This window comes from Labeo rohita, chromosome 12 (genome assembly GCF_022985175.1).
Source record: "Labeo rohita strain BAU-BD-2019 chromosome 12, IGBB_LRoh.1.0, whole genome shotgun sequence".
Classification (NCBI taxonomy): domain Eukaryota; kingdom Metazoa; phylum Chordata; class Actinopteri; order Cypriniformes; family Cyprinidae; genus Labeo; species Labeo rohita.
Window position 1 is genome coordinate 11,070,007 of NC_066880.1, and position 13,707 is coordinate 11,083,713.

Below are 13,707 nucleotides of genomic sequence, written 5' to 3' on the forward strand. Positions count from 1 at the left end.
GTGAACGCAGTGCGCCTGCGCAGACACAAATTCTGCTATCCTCTCGAAGTTATCAAATTCTGGTATCCTCTCTAAGATATGAGCTTCTGTTCCACTAATATTGCTGTTTCCTCTTATATAATTTGGCGTTATCTACGTTGGCCACCAATAAACTCAAACATTTTTCACACTCACACTAATTTAATTTGCTTAAAAATAAAGGTGCTTCATGATGCCATTGAAGAACCTTTTTGTCTAAATGGTTCCGTAAAGAACATTTAACATCTGAAGAACGTTTCTGTTTCACAAAAGGTTCTTTGAAGTGAAAGAAGGTTCTTCAGATTGTAAAAAGGTAAGAAAGAGATGGTTCTTTAAAGAACCTGCGAATGAATTGTTCTTTGTGGATGAAGAACCTTATAAAGCACCTTTATTTTTAAGAGTGAAGAATAAGAGAATTCTGACATTTCTGTCCTTCTAATGAGCATTCGGTGGTGGAAATATTTTGGAATAAAATGTCAAAATCAATGTTATTCAGTAGCTAGTACTGTAGGTATGTTAAATGCACACAGCTATTCCATGCATTATTTGCCACAAGAACAAAAACCTTAATAAATGCTGGCTGACTGACTGTAAGGAAGTTTTATACAATAATTTCCACATATTTGCTGTGTTGCTTTTGTGATACATGTTAAATTTAACATGCTTCAGTGTATATTTCTGAGGTGAACAGGTAAATTACAGCAAGCACAGCAGCCCAGTCCAGCCCATCTGTCTGGCACAGCAAAGATGGCAGTGCATGGCAGGGGAGAAAGAAGGAAACTGGCCAAGAGTAGATGAGGAAGGAAGTGTCTCTTGGAAGGTGGCAGACTACCCAGGAAGAAGGAATTGCATGCAAAGCCTTTCTGATCCAATGCGACTGTTTTTCACTGGGGCTTGCAATATCTTAGTTTTAAATAAGTTTTAGACCCATCCCTACTGTACATGCTCATGATAAGCATACAATTTTTACATGTCATTCTGGTCTCTACGCAAACCTGGGGTCAATTAAATGTCTGTTTAATCGTGTTAATTGATGAGATTTTTTCCTCCATTTTATTGTCGAAAATCTTAATTCTGATTGCTAAGAAAAGTGTTATGACAGCAGTATTTCATCAACAAGCCACACAACTTGAAAAATCATCCGTCATCATTTAGAGTAACATATCTCTAGCGCTTAAGTATGAGAAATCATAACCTAATAGTGATGCTGACCTTAGCAAACACCATTAAATGTTCATTTTCAGACTTAATGTACATGTATTTTAGTTCATAAATAAAAATCATCTTTTACCACATTTACTCCTTCACTATAGTTTATCACATTTTTATTGCTGTGCTTATAAAAAAAAAAATGATAATTTTACCAATGTACAATATAACCCCTTTCTATTTCATTTGAACAAAAGTGTTGCTTTGAAAATGCTGCCTGTTATAAAAAATGATTTAAAGTCAGATTTCTAAATTAAATTTCTACAATCAAAAGTAAGTTGAGCATTAAAAATCTATGCTTTGTAATCAAAGCTAAGCTGTCTTAATAAAACTCCTTAAAAGCATCATGCAATTTGGTCATTAAACTGTCACTTAGCTTTTCAGCACTTAATCAAGTGTAAAAGTTTCTACCTGTCTTTCGAAGGACACAGTTGTGCACAGGGTGCTGGTGTTTTGTCCTCTTTCTGCATTGCGCCGGCACATCATGCGTGGGGATCTTGTCCCTGCAGTGTGGCAGCTTCACGGTCCACAGCCAGGTTTTGAAAGATGGCTAGCAGTGGGGGTGTGAGGCACAGTGTGTGTGTCTGTGTGTGTGGTGAGCGAGAGGGAGTTCATTGTAACTGGTTGGCACCTATCGATCGGAAGAGCCGTCTCCACCCCAGCACGAGCCTCAGTTAGGAGACCTGTGCTTAGCTAAGCAAAAACTTCTGACAGTGCCGTCAATACCCTCCCGACACCTTCCGCTGGAGAACACCGTGGGGAGAAGCCATGAGGTCTGCACTGCATATGCTTAACTCCAAATTGAGCTTGGCACACACTGACATCTAATGAGGCAGACTGGCTTGGATAAGCACAGGCCATGGGAGAGAGAGTTTAATTGAAAAATCTTGGGTGAGAACTATCGAAGCGCTCTGGTGGAGATTATTCGCGTTTACCAAGGACACACCAAAGACAATGTTAAAAGGAGACGTTTATAAATAACCAACTGCAGTATTCAATAGTTTGTTCTCTTCAAGGAGAACAGTAGCGTGAGATAAAATGTCAGTCAGGGCAAGATGACCCATCCATATTTTTTTCTCTTCACCATAAATTGCACAAAATTGCATCTCAACATATTTAATGAATGGATAAGGTCTTTTTAATTTTGTCATTTCATCTGAATATCAGTATTTGTGAGATTTAGTTTTGAGGTTAATTGATCTAATTTTGTGTCTCTGGAAAATAGTGATTATGTTATGTTGAATATCAATGTTTTTTTTTTTTTTTTTTGTCTGTTTGCTAATAGGAAATAGATTGACATTTTGAGATTTGTTAAGCAATATATCTGGTAACACTTTAGTATAGCGACTAATTCTTACCAATAACTAGTTGCTTATTGGCATGCCTTTAATTAACATATTGGCTGTTTATTAGTACTTATAAAGCACATATTCTACATGAACATATTCTACACCCCTTTTTTGGTAAGATTGGCTCCCCTTGAATTGGTACAGAAGGCCCTGAGTGGTATGTTGTTATGGGTGTATTTTATTTTATTTTTTAATTTAACATTTATTGTAATTCATAGCCATAACCAGAGTTTGAAAATTAGTGAGGTTTAGAATTGAACTATAGGCCTAATAACACCTACAAAAACAACTCATTATACACTAAACACTTAAAAAGAGACAGACATGTGCAGTAGATGTTTGTGAGAGATGTTTTCTCCTTTTTGGGGGGATGAGCATTGTTAAATTACATCATATTGCACCAAAATGTTAATACTTTACTATAGGTTAAGGGTGGATAATTTCATCAGTTGTTCATTATTCATGCAACTACATAATACTGATATAGTTTTCATTAATAACCATATAGATGAGAACTTTGTCTAGTGCTCCTATGAATCTTTTTTTGCATGACTTTGCGAACATTTAACTAACGTTGCTTAATGATAGACTTCACGGCCAGTATTTGCATACTTAATTTCATTCTGCAATCTACCTGTTATACAGGTCTGTGAACTAGTGTTAAAATGCTACTGTTTTTCATAGCGTCAATAGCGTTTCTAAGAGATAGCCTAATATCACTTTGCATTTGCCTTACTGAATGTGTCAGCAATAACCTGTTTGTGAGCTTTTTTGAGTACTGTAAGTATAAGTGCCGCCGTTGCCAGATATTGCTATGAAAACAAAATTCATAGAAAAATTAATTTTTAAAAAGTAAATCAAAATTAGTTCAAATCTTTTGTAAATAAAATAAGACAGAGATATCGTTAGCCCTAAACTGCAATTTCCCACTTTATTAACTTTCTAAAGTGTCAAATTAAGTGAAAAAGACAATCCGCTTATAATACGTTGATCTGGCAACACGGAGACTGCGCCAGCGCCCTCATTCACGTTTACTACGCCAGCAACTCGATGACAATTTTCACACCATAGAAGCTAAACTTCTGCCTACATTCATACACTAATATGAAGAGTTTTCAACAGCAAACTAGTCATTCAGAGAATCTCGGTGACCTCACAGCTGGCTACAGCCATGCTGGTTATTATTCAGTTAAAAAGTTCATTATTGTTATTCAAAAATGCAAAAGTTAGACAGGGGTGTCATCTAACCCTATTTGAGTTGGTCTGCTACAAACTCAAAAGGGTGTTAGTCCTTCAACAGCCAGATAAAATACTGAACCTTTACCTTTGATATCACACATAAAAAAAAAATCCAAGACATCTCTTCAATATTTTGGTTCTTTCTCCTAGATAGTAATGCGACTCAGTGAAGATCAAACTGTAATCTTACGTTTTTCTTATACTTTCTGAAGATCTCCATATGTACTCAAATATTTCTTATCAAATAGTTTTGAAGCCTAAATATTTCATCATTTGTTATTATTTAAATGTATTTATGTATTAGCTGTAATCTGCATAATGAGCTCTCTACTTTTACTGTTTGTCAGCAAATGTCTCAAATGTGCCTATTTTTATGAAAAACATCTCGTATTAAGTCAATACCTACAGTAAATGAAGCATTACAGAGACTTTCAGCTAGTATTGCCCATTGCATGTTAATAGTGCATTAAAATTAAAAACAACAGGTACTAACCAGAAATTGTTCAGAATACTAAATATACTCAAAATCATAATCTTCCCATGATATAAAGGAAATATTCTCCTTAGGACAAACCCTGAAATATAACCTCCTATATCGCTACAAGCAAAACACATTGTCCATTTACAAGCTCAGCTTTCTCAGCAATATCATCATATGCTGTGATGATAATGAAAGTGACATTTAGATGAATCTCTAGGGGAACTCAAGAAGGTCTCTTTTAGTTTCATGTGCTCTTAGCAGAGGACAACTTGTCCTGTTCAACTTTAACAAGGTGAGCACAGCTGCAGGGCCTTGTTAACATAACCTCGGCTCAATTTCAGCACCACTATTACAGGATGGCATCAAATTTACTTTTAAACAGCAGAGTAAATATCTCTTTTAACAGCACTGAGCAGGCATCCTGATAGACTGTTAACAGACTGTACAGCTGCTCAGGGTTTTAACACACCTGTATAATCTAGCAAAATGATCTAACAACTCTGAGAGGTGGAGGAGATGTGTTTTGATTACATTTGATATATGTTTCAGTTAAAATGTACAGCATTATGCTGTTGCCTAAAAATGGACACAACAGAATAAAAACATCAATAACCAAAATCTCCAGTTTATTCTGTTTTGTTAAAGTGCGAGTCAAAACATACAATAAATGCACAGCTTTCAGTATCTTTACGCATGTGCAATAAAATTAAAATATGAAAATGAAAACTACAAATTAATGATAAAATAATGTATACCCAGTCACTCATCAGAACGTACCAATGCACTGATGTGACTTAAGTTCTTGGCTTACAGTACAACAGTAATGGCACTCAATGCACAACAGCACCTTTAGGTGGTGGACAATGTCTACTGCAACTGCAGAAGACTCAACAAAGCCAACGTAAAGAAATTAAATACACAGATTTTTGATTGTCTGATGCCTATACTAAAAAATATATATATTTAAATTCCCTTAATTAAAGTTAATTAAAGAATGTATCACTAAGAATGTCATCAGGGACCTGCCCCTGTCTATTCTAATTATCTAAAGTAAAAAAAAAACATGATTTCCATTAATACATCTGTAAACTATAATACAAGATTTGGATTCCCCTTTAAGTCGCCTAATAAGAACAGCATATGAAGTGTGTAATGCTAGTCTATGACCACTTACCAGTTAACTATTTATATTCAGAAGTCATGGATGGATTTATCTGTTACACACACACATACACACTAAACCCTGGTCACAAAATGTTTTTCAGTTTAGGAGCAGCATGAACAATAATGTTATATGATATTATGTATTTTACAAATTCATACAATCCTTTTCCACAATAAATTACCTTCAGACTGTGTTTCAAGTATTCATATCTATGGTAGGTTTAAGTTAACTTGACAGCAGAGTACACTAACAAATTACACTACATTTATGCTCTTAGCGGAGATGTTTCAGAAACATTAACGTGTCAGGTTTCTAGACACAGAATTTCAGCACGTCTCATCGGTCCATTGGTCCATTGGCAGTAGTAGGTGAGGCGGAGGCTATGTCATCAGGAAATGTATCAGTCTTATCCTCTTTAAATGAGGCTGCCTGGTCAGACACCGATGCAAATGAGAGGTGATCATGATCCACAATGTTTAGCTGGTCCTCTGTTTTTTGTTTCCTCAGGTAGAACATTTTCCTGAGCTTCTTCAGCTGCTGAAGTTCACAGAAGGTTTCCAGAACCACCAGCATCGCGATCAAGCCCAATATCAGGTACACTGTTCAAGAAAGAGACAGAAAAGGTTAAAGAAGAACAAAGAGTGACCAATTAATTGTTTGGAAAAAGTTAAAGAACCCCAAAGTTAGAATTCTACTACTACATTCTACTAGACTAAAAGTCTTTCCAACCCCAAACTTTTAAGTGTAGGAAAGATATATCTAAATAAATGGCCTTGTACATCAATGATGATTAAACTGTGTACTTACATGTAATGCCCAATTTATAGAGTTGTCTGAATCTCTGATGGTAGCCCTCTCCTGGTACATAGTCACCTAAGCCAATAGTACTAAGAGAGATGAAGCAGAAATAGAAGGACTCCAGGAAATTCCAGTCTTCTTCCAGTACTGAGAAGATGATGGCAGGTATGAGGAAGAAGCAGGAGACGATTATAATGGCCAACAGGGAGGCGTGCATGGCGGCCAGCAGAGGTTTGGACATGCCCCAGCGCCGGTGCAGGTACTCCACGGGCCTGCGGGAAATGAACTCCATGAGCCTCTGGACCACCGCAGTCAAGAACAGGAGGGTGAACGGGATTCCCACCACTGAGTAAATGATGCAGAAGGCCTTACCACCATCTGACAGAGGAACGGTGTGGCCATATCCTGAAAAAAAAAAAATAAGCATGAAGCTCTTTGAAGAGGTGTTTTCTTTTTATGGGCTGAATTTTTTTCTTCCACAGTTAAAGGTTTGACATATTGCATAAAATGTATTTGACTGAAATGCATTTTATATTCTACCACTAAAACACTGTTCTGTATGATGAGCTTCATAAAGGGACACTGGTTGTGTTTATGAACAGACTGTTTATGGTTACTACACTGAAAACAAATTGGTGCAGAAACAATTTTCATTCAGAAATTACTAGTAAATTTCATAATTAATATAGCTGGAAGCAGCAATTACCGGGGTTTAAGCACTTTAAGGCATTTAAGCACATGTTGAAAAAAGACATTATTTAGCAAGCTTGTAACCACCTAAATCAATTATTTAAAAAAGCATTTTTGGTAAATCCAGGTAAATTACCATAAAAATATTATGTTTTTTAATTGTTATAACTGTTATAGCACCAGCTGTGGTTCGATCTCTTTAAAATTTTGCATGCTTGTTTAGAATCACCTGCTGAATGTGCTTAGCAGGTTTTATGAAGTTTTGAGTTTTCCTTTATGCTTTATAGGATTTGGGGTAAATTCGGACAGGCCTCTTTTCTAACCGACCCGTTATAGCTTTCCAAAGGGTAAATTTCAATGTTTTTTGGTAATTATTGACCTAAAGAGTCCAGAGAATTGTACTGCAGTGTTTTTTTCCAGATTGAGTGAAAAAACCAAGGACTAGTTCGCAAAAGTAATTTTTCTTTACATATACTCAATCATTTAACAAACAATTTGATTGACAGCAGTGGTTCTAGAGCAGGGTTCCACAAATCTTGCCCTAGCGGGCCAATGGGATTTTCTAATTAGTTTTGTTTCGATCGGAGTCCATTAACCTTGTCTAATAGGTGCTTAAACTTCATTGTGATACACAAATGTCCTTGACATTTGTGGCACTTTGGACCAAGACTCTACACAGCGATTTTCATGTTTATAAGACAAATGGTTGCGTAGTTATAGCCTTTTCTTTTTTTTTTTCCTCTTAAAGCACCACCAAGTGATCAAACTCCTCAATTTTTGTCCTGTGACCTCAGATTGAGCTCTTGCATAAGTTTTCTGAGTTTGGTGAAGATATCTTATTCCGTTCAGGAGTTATAGGCATTTTATTAATAGTGAATTTTTGGTTGAAAGTTCAACTTTTTATTATATTGATATAATTATTGATATTTACTCTCCAGAGAATCTTTCTGCACTGTTTTGGTTCTGATCCGGTGAAAAACCTAGGGCTAGTTTGCAAAAGTAGGTTTTGCAAAAAAATCCTAAATACCTGAGAACTTTGCCAAGGCTGACAATCGAATCTGAGCCATGCGTTTAGTCCCACATGAGCCAAGGATTACAGCGACACAAGATACTTGAGCCTGCGACTGAGCAATTTCGTATTTTTGATCGCTGAAGCGCCCCCATCAGGCCGACTGGGGTGTGCCTTGGTCACGCTGTAGGCATTGTGAGTACTACCATCCCTCTAAGTTTTAAGTCTCTACGACTTACGTTTTAGTCTGCATGATCAGTTGTAAGTGGAGACTGCTGATCTTTGGTCATTCTAACAATTACAATAGTGTTTCATCGCTATGTGTTTGAACCCCTAATTTCAAAGAAATGGCAAGCACTGAATTAAACGAAAGACAAAAACACAATTTTCTTGTAAAACATACTCAAATAATCTGTTTTATTTATTTTAACTTAAAAAAGCTTTTACAGTCTACTATATAGTGATTTTCAAGTTGGAATTGTGTATAAAGCATAATAGTATAAATATGCATTTAGTTATGGGAGTGGCATATTTTATATTTGAAATAAGGTCATTGGGCTATTCCACCTATTTTTGACTGGCCATTTGGCTAGTTTTGTTGTGCACACCTGGCAACCCTGATCACATATGGCATTTTACCCAAATGGACCAGTTAATTTGTGTTTTAAATACCATCCTAATCACATAAGGAAAAGTTACCAGGAATGTCAAGGGTGTTACCTGTTGTAGTACTTAAATCCTGCTGGATTAAGTTATATAATCCTTGGAAACACAACACACTGCACGCTTATCCTTCAGACATCCTTCAACTCGCACACAGCAATGAATTACAAAACCACTAAGGCTCCTAAGGGGCTGTAAATGTAACGTGTGTTTCTTAATATGTAAGAGTCTATTAATAAATATAGTAAAATATCTCAAAATGGACTTGTGATGATGGTCATCATCATTAGTACAAAAAGTACAAAAACAGTAATTAATATTTTGTGTATAGTATTATATAGTGCATTTGGTACTACATGTTTTTGTTATATCGCTTAATACGTTTTGAGTGTTGACTGAAATTTTGATGCTATTGTTATTAATAGTGTGTGTATGTGTGCGTGTATATATATATATATATATATATTTAGATCTTTTGACTTGAGAAGACTTTTTTGTAAATGCATATACACTAAAAAAATGCTGGGTAAAAAACAAACTAGTTCTGGGTGAAATATGGACAAACCCAGCGACTGGGTTGTTTTGACCCAGCGGGTGAAATGCTTAACCCAACTTTCTGGGTAGTTTTATTTAACTCAACTATTGCTTAAAAATGACTATATTTCTAGCTTAACCCTTTAACTGTCACTCCCATTGTCATAAAAATGCACTATCCAGAGTTAAATGTTTATAATTCATGAATGAAAACATTTTGTAATATTATTTTGATATACATTTTCCGTGGTAATCCAATGTCTGATTTTAAAATGCCTTTCAAATGATGAATTTTCAGATTTTAAGTTTTCAACCGATATATAATTTCTTATGATATCTAAAGCGTGATAGGGAAAAAGGCAATGAAGAAAGTATTTTGTGACAAAGGTAAGAACTCATGTTATGATGTAGATTTTTTAAGATGCACTCTTGACATATATCAATCTATTACTTTTCCTACACAATTTCTATTAATATTATATGGTAAAATTTTAGACCTTTCCAAGGTTCCAAGATGTATCCACCTTATTCTTCCCATAAGAATGGGTGCAGCCATTTGTAAATTTTTTGTATCTGACTTCTGGTCTCATTTACTTTACACAAAAAGCTAGTTTTCTTGCTTGATATTGCAAACTGGTGTGTCTTACCATGTTATTTTAATGTATTATCTTAATTATGAACACACTGGTTTGTAGTGCAAACTGTTTTACCGTTTACTGCACTTCGATATTCTTCTCGTTATTCCCCTATATGGCAGATTATGAACCGGACGTCTAACCAGAAATGTCTTTACCAGAAAACAGCTTACTTCCGCATTGAAAAATAAGGTGGATAGTTTGTCATGATTAGATTAGGATTTATTTGTAAAATGTTAAATGTTAAAAGGGTTAAAATGAACCCAAAATAGGTTGGAAATGAACATGTAATAATATGTTCAACAAATGAACATTTATTAAGAAGTTAAATAAATTATAATTAAATAATTAACTTTTTAAAATTGCTCTTAAGGGTAAAAAAACATTGCTGGATTTTTCCTATATTTTACCATTGCTGCGTTGTATTTAACCTAGTATTTTTTTAGAGTGCAATTTTTATTTTGCAAAAGTGCTGTTCATTTCCTAATTAATTATAAATAAATACATTTTAAATATATAATAAACTTTTTTTAAATTATTTATAAAATAAAAATATATAAAATTAATTAAAAAATTCCCACTGTATATTATTTTATTGAAGCGTTAATAATTTTTCCTTTTGTAGCATGTTAAGAAAAAATACTATTTGCCTTTATTCACAGTCTGTATTATATGTTTGTACAAGCTCTTGATATATTGCAAGTGTTAACAATCAAGCTCATAAAGCTTTGTTGACTTTTGACCCATTATGAAAAGGGACTGCTCTAGCAGTAGGCAGGTCTCTTTTCTTTAGTTACATCCTTGTTTTAAAGCATATTTAGTATATTTAAATATTACTGTAAACAGGCCATTTGACTTTACAGTTTTCACAGGCGTCAGCTAATGCTTTTATCAGAGATCTCAGAGAGGACAGGTCGACCTTAGGAATGACATCACACCGGCCTCGCTATTTGGTGTCTTCTGTCATTGCGGCTCTTTGGTAAATGATTGTAAAGGACTTACCGGATTATAGACAGTAAATGATATCAGGTAAATCAACAACTGGGTTAGTATACAAAAACAATCTTGTCATTAATACTGTCTAGAGAAAGTCTGCTCTTACCTGTCGTGGAAAGCACAGTGCTGGCGAAGAAGAGCGCTGATGTGAAATCCCAGTTCCAGTTAGTAGAAGCATTATTGAGAACCGACACTCCGTAATTACTCGCCTCCAAAGCTCTGATGAGAAACTCCTCCAGTCTTTCTTCGGACAGACATTCATGATCTTCTAGAAACCGCTGCTTCACGTTCCGAAGCTCCTGCCGAAGCTGCTCTTCATACGGCAGTTCTACGGCGGAAAACACTAAAGCCCCGAATATCAGATACAACACATACGCCAGTACCAAGACCAAGAAATACCACGTAGACCTGTAACATTCTATGACACGCGCACACGAACTTCCAGACAGACACTGAAGCATTGTCTCCGCGGAAAAATAGGTGGGAGAAATAATACAGGTAGTTGGATTACGGGAATACACTTGGTCCTCACAAATAAAAGAGAGCGAACACTCGTACAGCTGTCTTTAAGTTATAATTTCCTGTTCGTCCCCTGCCGGTATTGCGGAGCTGATGTGACGGATGATCAGGAGCCGCGTTTACTAATCGTACTACGGCGAAGGGTTTTATTAATATTCATAAATCCACCGTTGGCCTGTAGAAGGTGGCAGTGCAACGTCAGCACCACCTAATTAATATTTACACAACAAGCCATCGCCATTGGATGGTTACAACGAACGTCAGCGATCCCTGATTAATATATATGAGATAGCCTTCACCGTAGTAGGATTCATATTTTTGCGTCAGGCTCATGACGTCTCTTTCTTCCACGCCTCACCTTACGCAGGTCAGCTCTATTCATTACATTTATCATAGTTGGGCGCGCCCAGTAAGGTAAACTTAAGATATTTGCGTTTGGAAGACAGGTAAAGTTAAGCAGTTGTTCTTAAGAAGATACTATAAATGAAAGCCCCATCAGGGTTGGCAACTGCTTCAAAGACATAAATATTCAGTTACCTCGTCAAACAGGTTTAACCAGGTGGTCGTTGGATGGTCTTATGGGATGACAAAAGATTAGAAAAGTGACCCCAAACAAAAGTATTGTTGGAGATTTCAATGCTTCCTCATGTGTATCAAAAAGCTTTTATGTATAGCCAAAACTCTTGTCTGTTGTGAGGGTGGTTGTGAAGCAGTCTGTCTGCATTTTAGAGTTCACTGACTTGTTTCATCTATCATCTGAGCAATAAATGTAAATGAGGACGAAAGCACCATATGAAAGTATCATGAAAGTGATCCATACAACTGCATTTCAAATGTCTTGAAGCCACTGTGTGACATGCAAAATGTAAAGTCATTATACAATCTTCTACTAACTCAAGAGCAAGATCAGTTCAATTCACAAATTAATCATTTAGACCAGTTTTGTAATTCAAATGACTCATTAAAAATATTTTACTCGAGAACAAATCAGTCACGAAACATGAACATGCAGTTCATGCTGTTTTCTGGAGTCAGACATATTTATTGCCAGTCTGAATGATTCAGTTGTGAATCAAACCAATCTTGTTCTCGAGTCTTGAAAAGAGCTATGATGCATGTGGAGATTTTTAAAGAATAATGATGTAATTTAGTTCTTTCCAATCAAAAGCTTTAGCAAATAATTTGCAACAATATGATGCTTTTTTGTCATGTTGGAGCTTCGAAATTCTCCTTGCGTGTTCCACAGTGGAATTAAGCTATATAAGTTTGGAACAACATAATGAAAGACTTTCCATTTTTAAGTGAACTCTTTAACTCATCACATTGTTTGCGTTTTGACAGTTTCTTTATTTTAAAAGCATCACTCCACCCTGCACACAGGCATTACACAGCAGGAGATGATTATCTCAATAAACAGGTCTGTGCACATTTTATAGCACAAGCTGCTGATGCACAATAGCATGCCGTGGTTACATCTGAGATCATCAGACTGCTTACGTGGATGGTGTCATACTTGTGTCATACTCCTTTCTCTTATAACTTTTACTGTATTTAACTGTTTTACAGTTACAGACTCTCTCAACAATGCTCTTGTCCTCACTTTCTTTTAATGCCAGATTTTCTACAGCTTGATGTGACAGCTGTACTTCCTGTGCCTCTTGCCATTCTGCAAATTTGCTGCATCATTGCATGACTGTATGCTTTATTCTTGGTATTCAACAGAAGTCAAACTGAGAAAGCTTCCTTTTTATATTCTGTTCTGCTCCTTTGGGTTATTTCTGGATGATTGAGTGAAATGTGAGACCTCTGGCCAGACCTGAGCGCCAGTTGTCAAGGTTGTTGCTCTCACACAGAGGCACAAGACCGTGACACAGAGGCAATGTTATTGTTATACTATAAATGACGTTAACGCTAATCTACCATGACAATTATTGACATAAATGTCACTGACAATAAGATAAAAGGACATTATGTTATTCTAGTGGAAATCAGATATTCGCTGATAATCTAATAGGCTAATTCTGCATAATAAAAACAGACTTGAATACCCAAAGATGCAATTAAAGGGGTCATCGTATGCCCATTCTCACAAGTTGATTTGTGATTCGTTAGGGTCTTAATGAGAAGTCTATATAATACTTTGGTTAAAATTTCTCAGTGATAGTGTAAAAAAACACCCTTTTTACCTTGTCAAAATCAGCTCTTTTCAGAGCAAGCCAGTTTTTGCATTTGCCTTTAAATGCTAATGAGCTCTGCTCGCCCCACCCCTCTCTTCTGTGGGGTGATGTGCAGTACTGTTTACTTTAGCCACACAACTTGCTAACTAGCACATTAAGAAAAGTGATTTGCTGCTCTGTTCCTTATTAAGAGCCATTCTTGTCTTCCCCTTGCACTGGCGCCGA

General features: G+C 36.0%; 1 protein-coding gene across 1 annotated transcript; it reads right to left on the bottom strand.

Moving 5' to 3' along the window:
* Positions 1-4,903: 4,903 nt before the first annotated feature.
* Positions 4,904-11,420, bottom strand: kcnk1a (potassium channel, subfamily K, member 1a). Its single transcript, XM_051123623.1, has 3 exons — positions 10,893-11,420; positions 6,269-6,664; positions 4,904-6,060 (listed from the first exon to the last, which is right to left on the bottom strand). The coding sequence occupies exons 1-3, from the start codon at positions 11,245-11,247 to the stop codon at positions 5,798-5,800; spliced, it is 1,014 nt and encodes a 337-aa protein (XP_050979580.1). The 5' UTR covers positions 11,248-11,420; the 3' UTR covers positions 4,904-5,797.
* Positions 11,421-13,707: the final 2,287 nt, after the last annotated feature.

Excerpts from the sequence above, each read along its gene's own strand:
- kcnk1a (XM_051123623.1), bottom strand. The coding sequence starts at position 11,247 with ATGCTTCAGTGTCTGTCTGGAAGTTCGTGTGCGCGTGTCATAGAATGT. Across the intron at positions 6,665-10,892 it reads CACTGTGCTTTCCACGACAG|GATATGGCCACACCGTTCCT; the intron begins GTAAGAGCAGAC and ends TTTTTTTTTCAG. Across the intron at positions 6,061-6,268 it reads CTATAAATTGGGCATTACAT|TGTACCTGATATTGGGCTTG; the intron begins GTAAGTACACAG and ends TTTCTTGAACAG.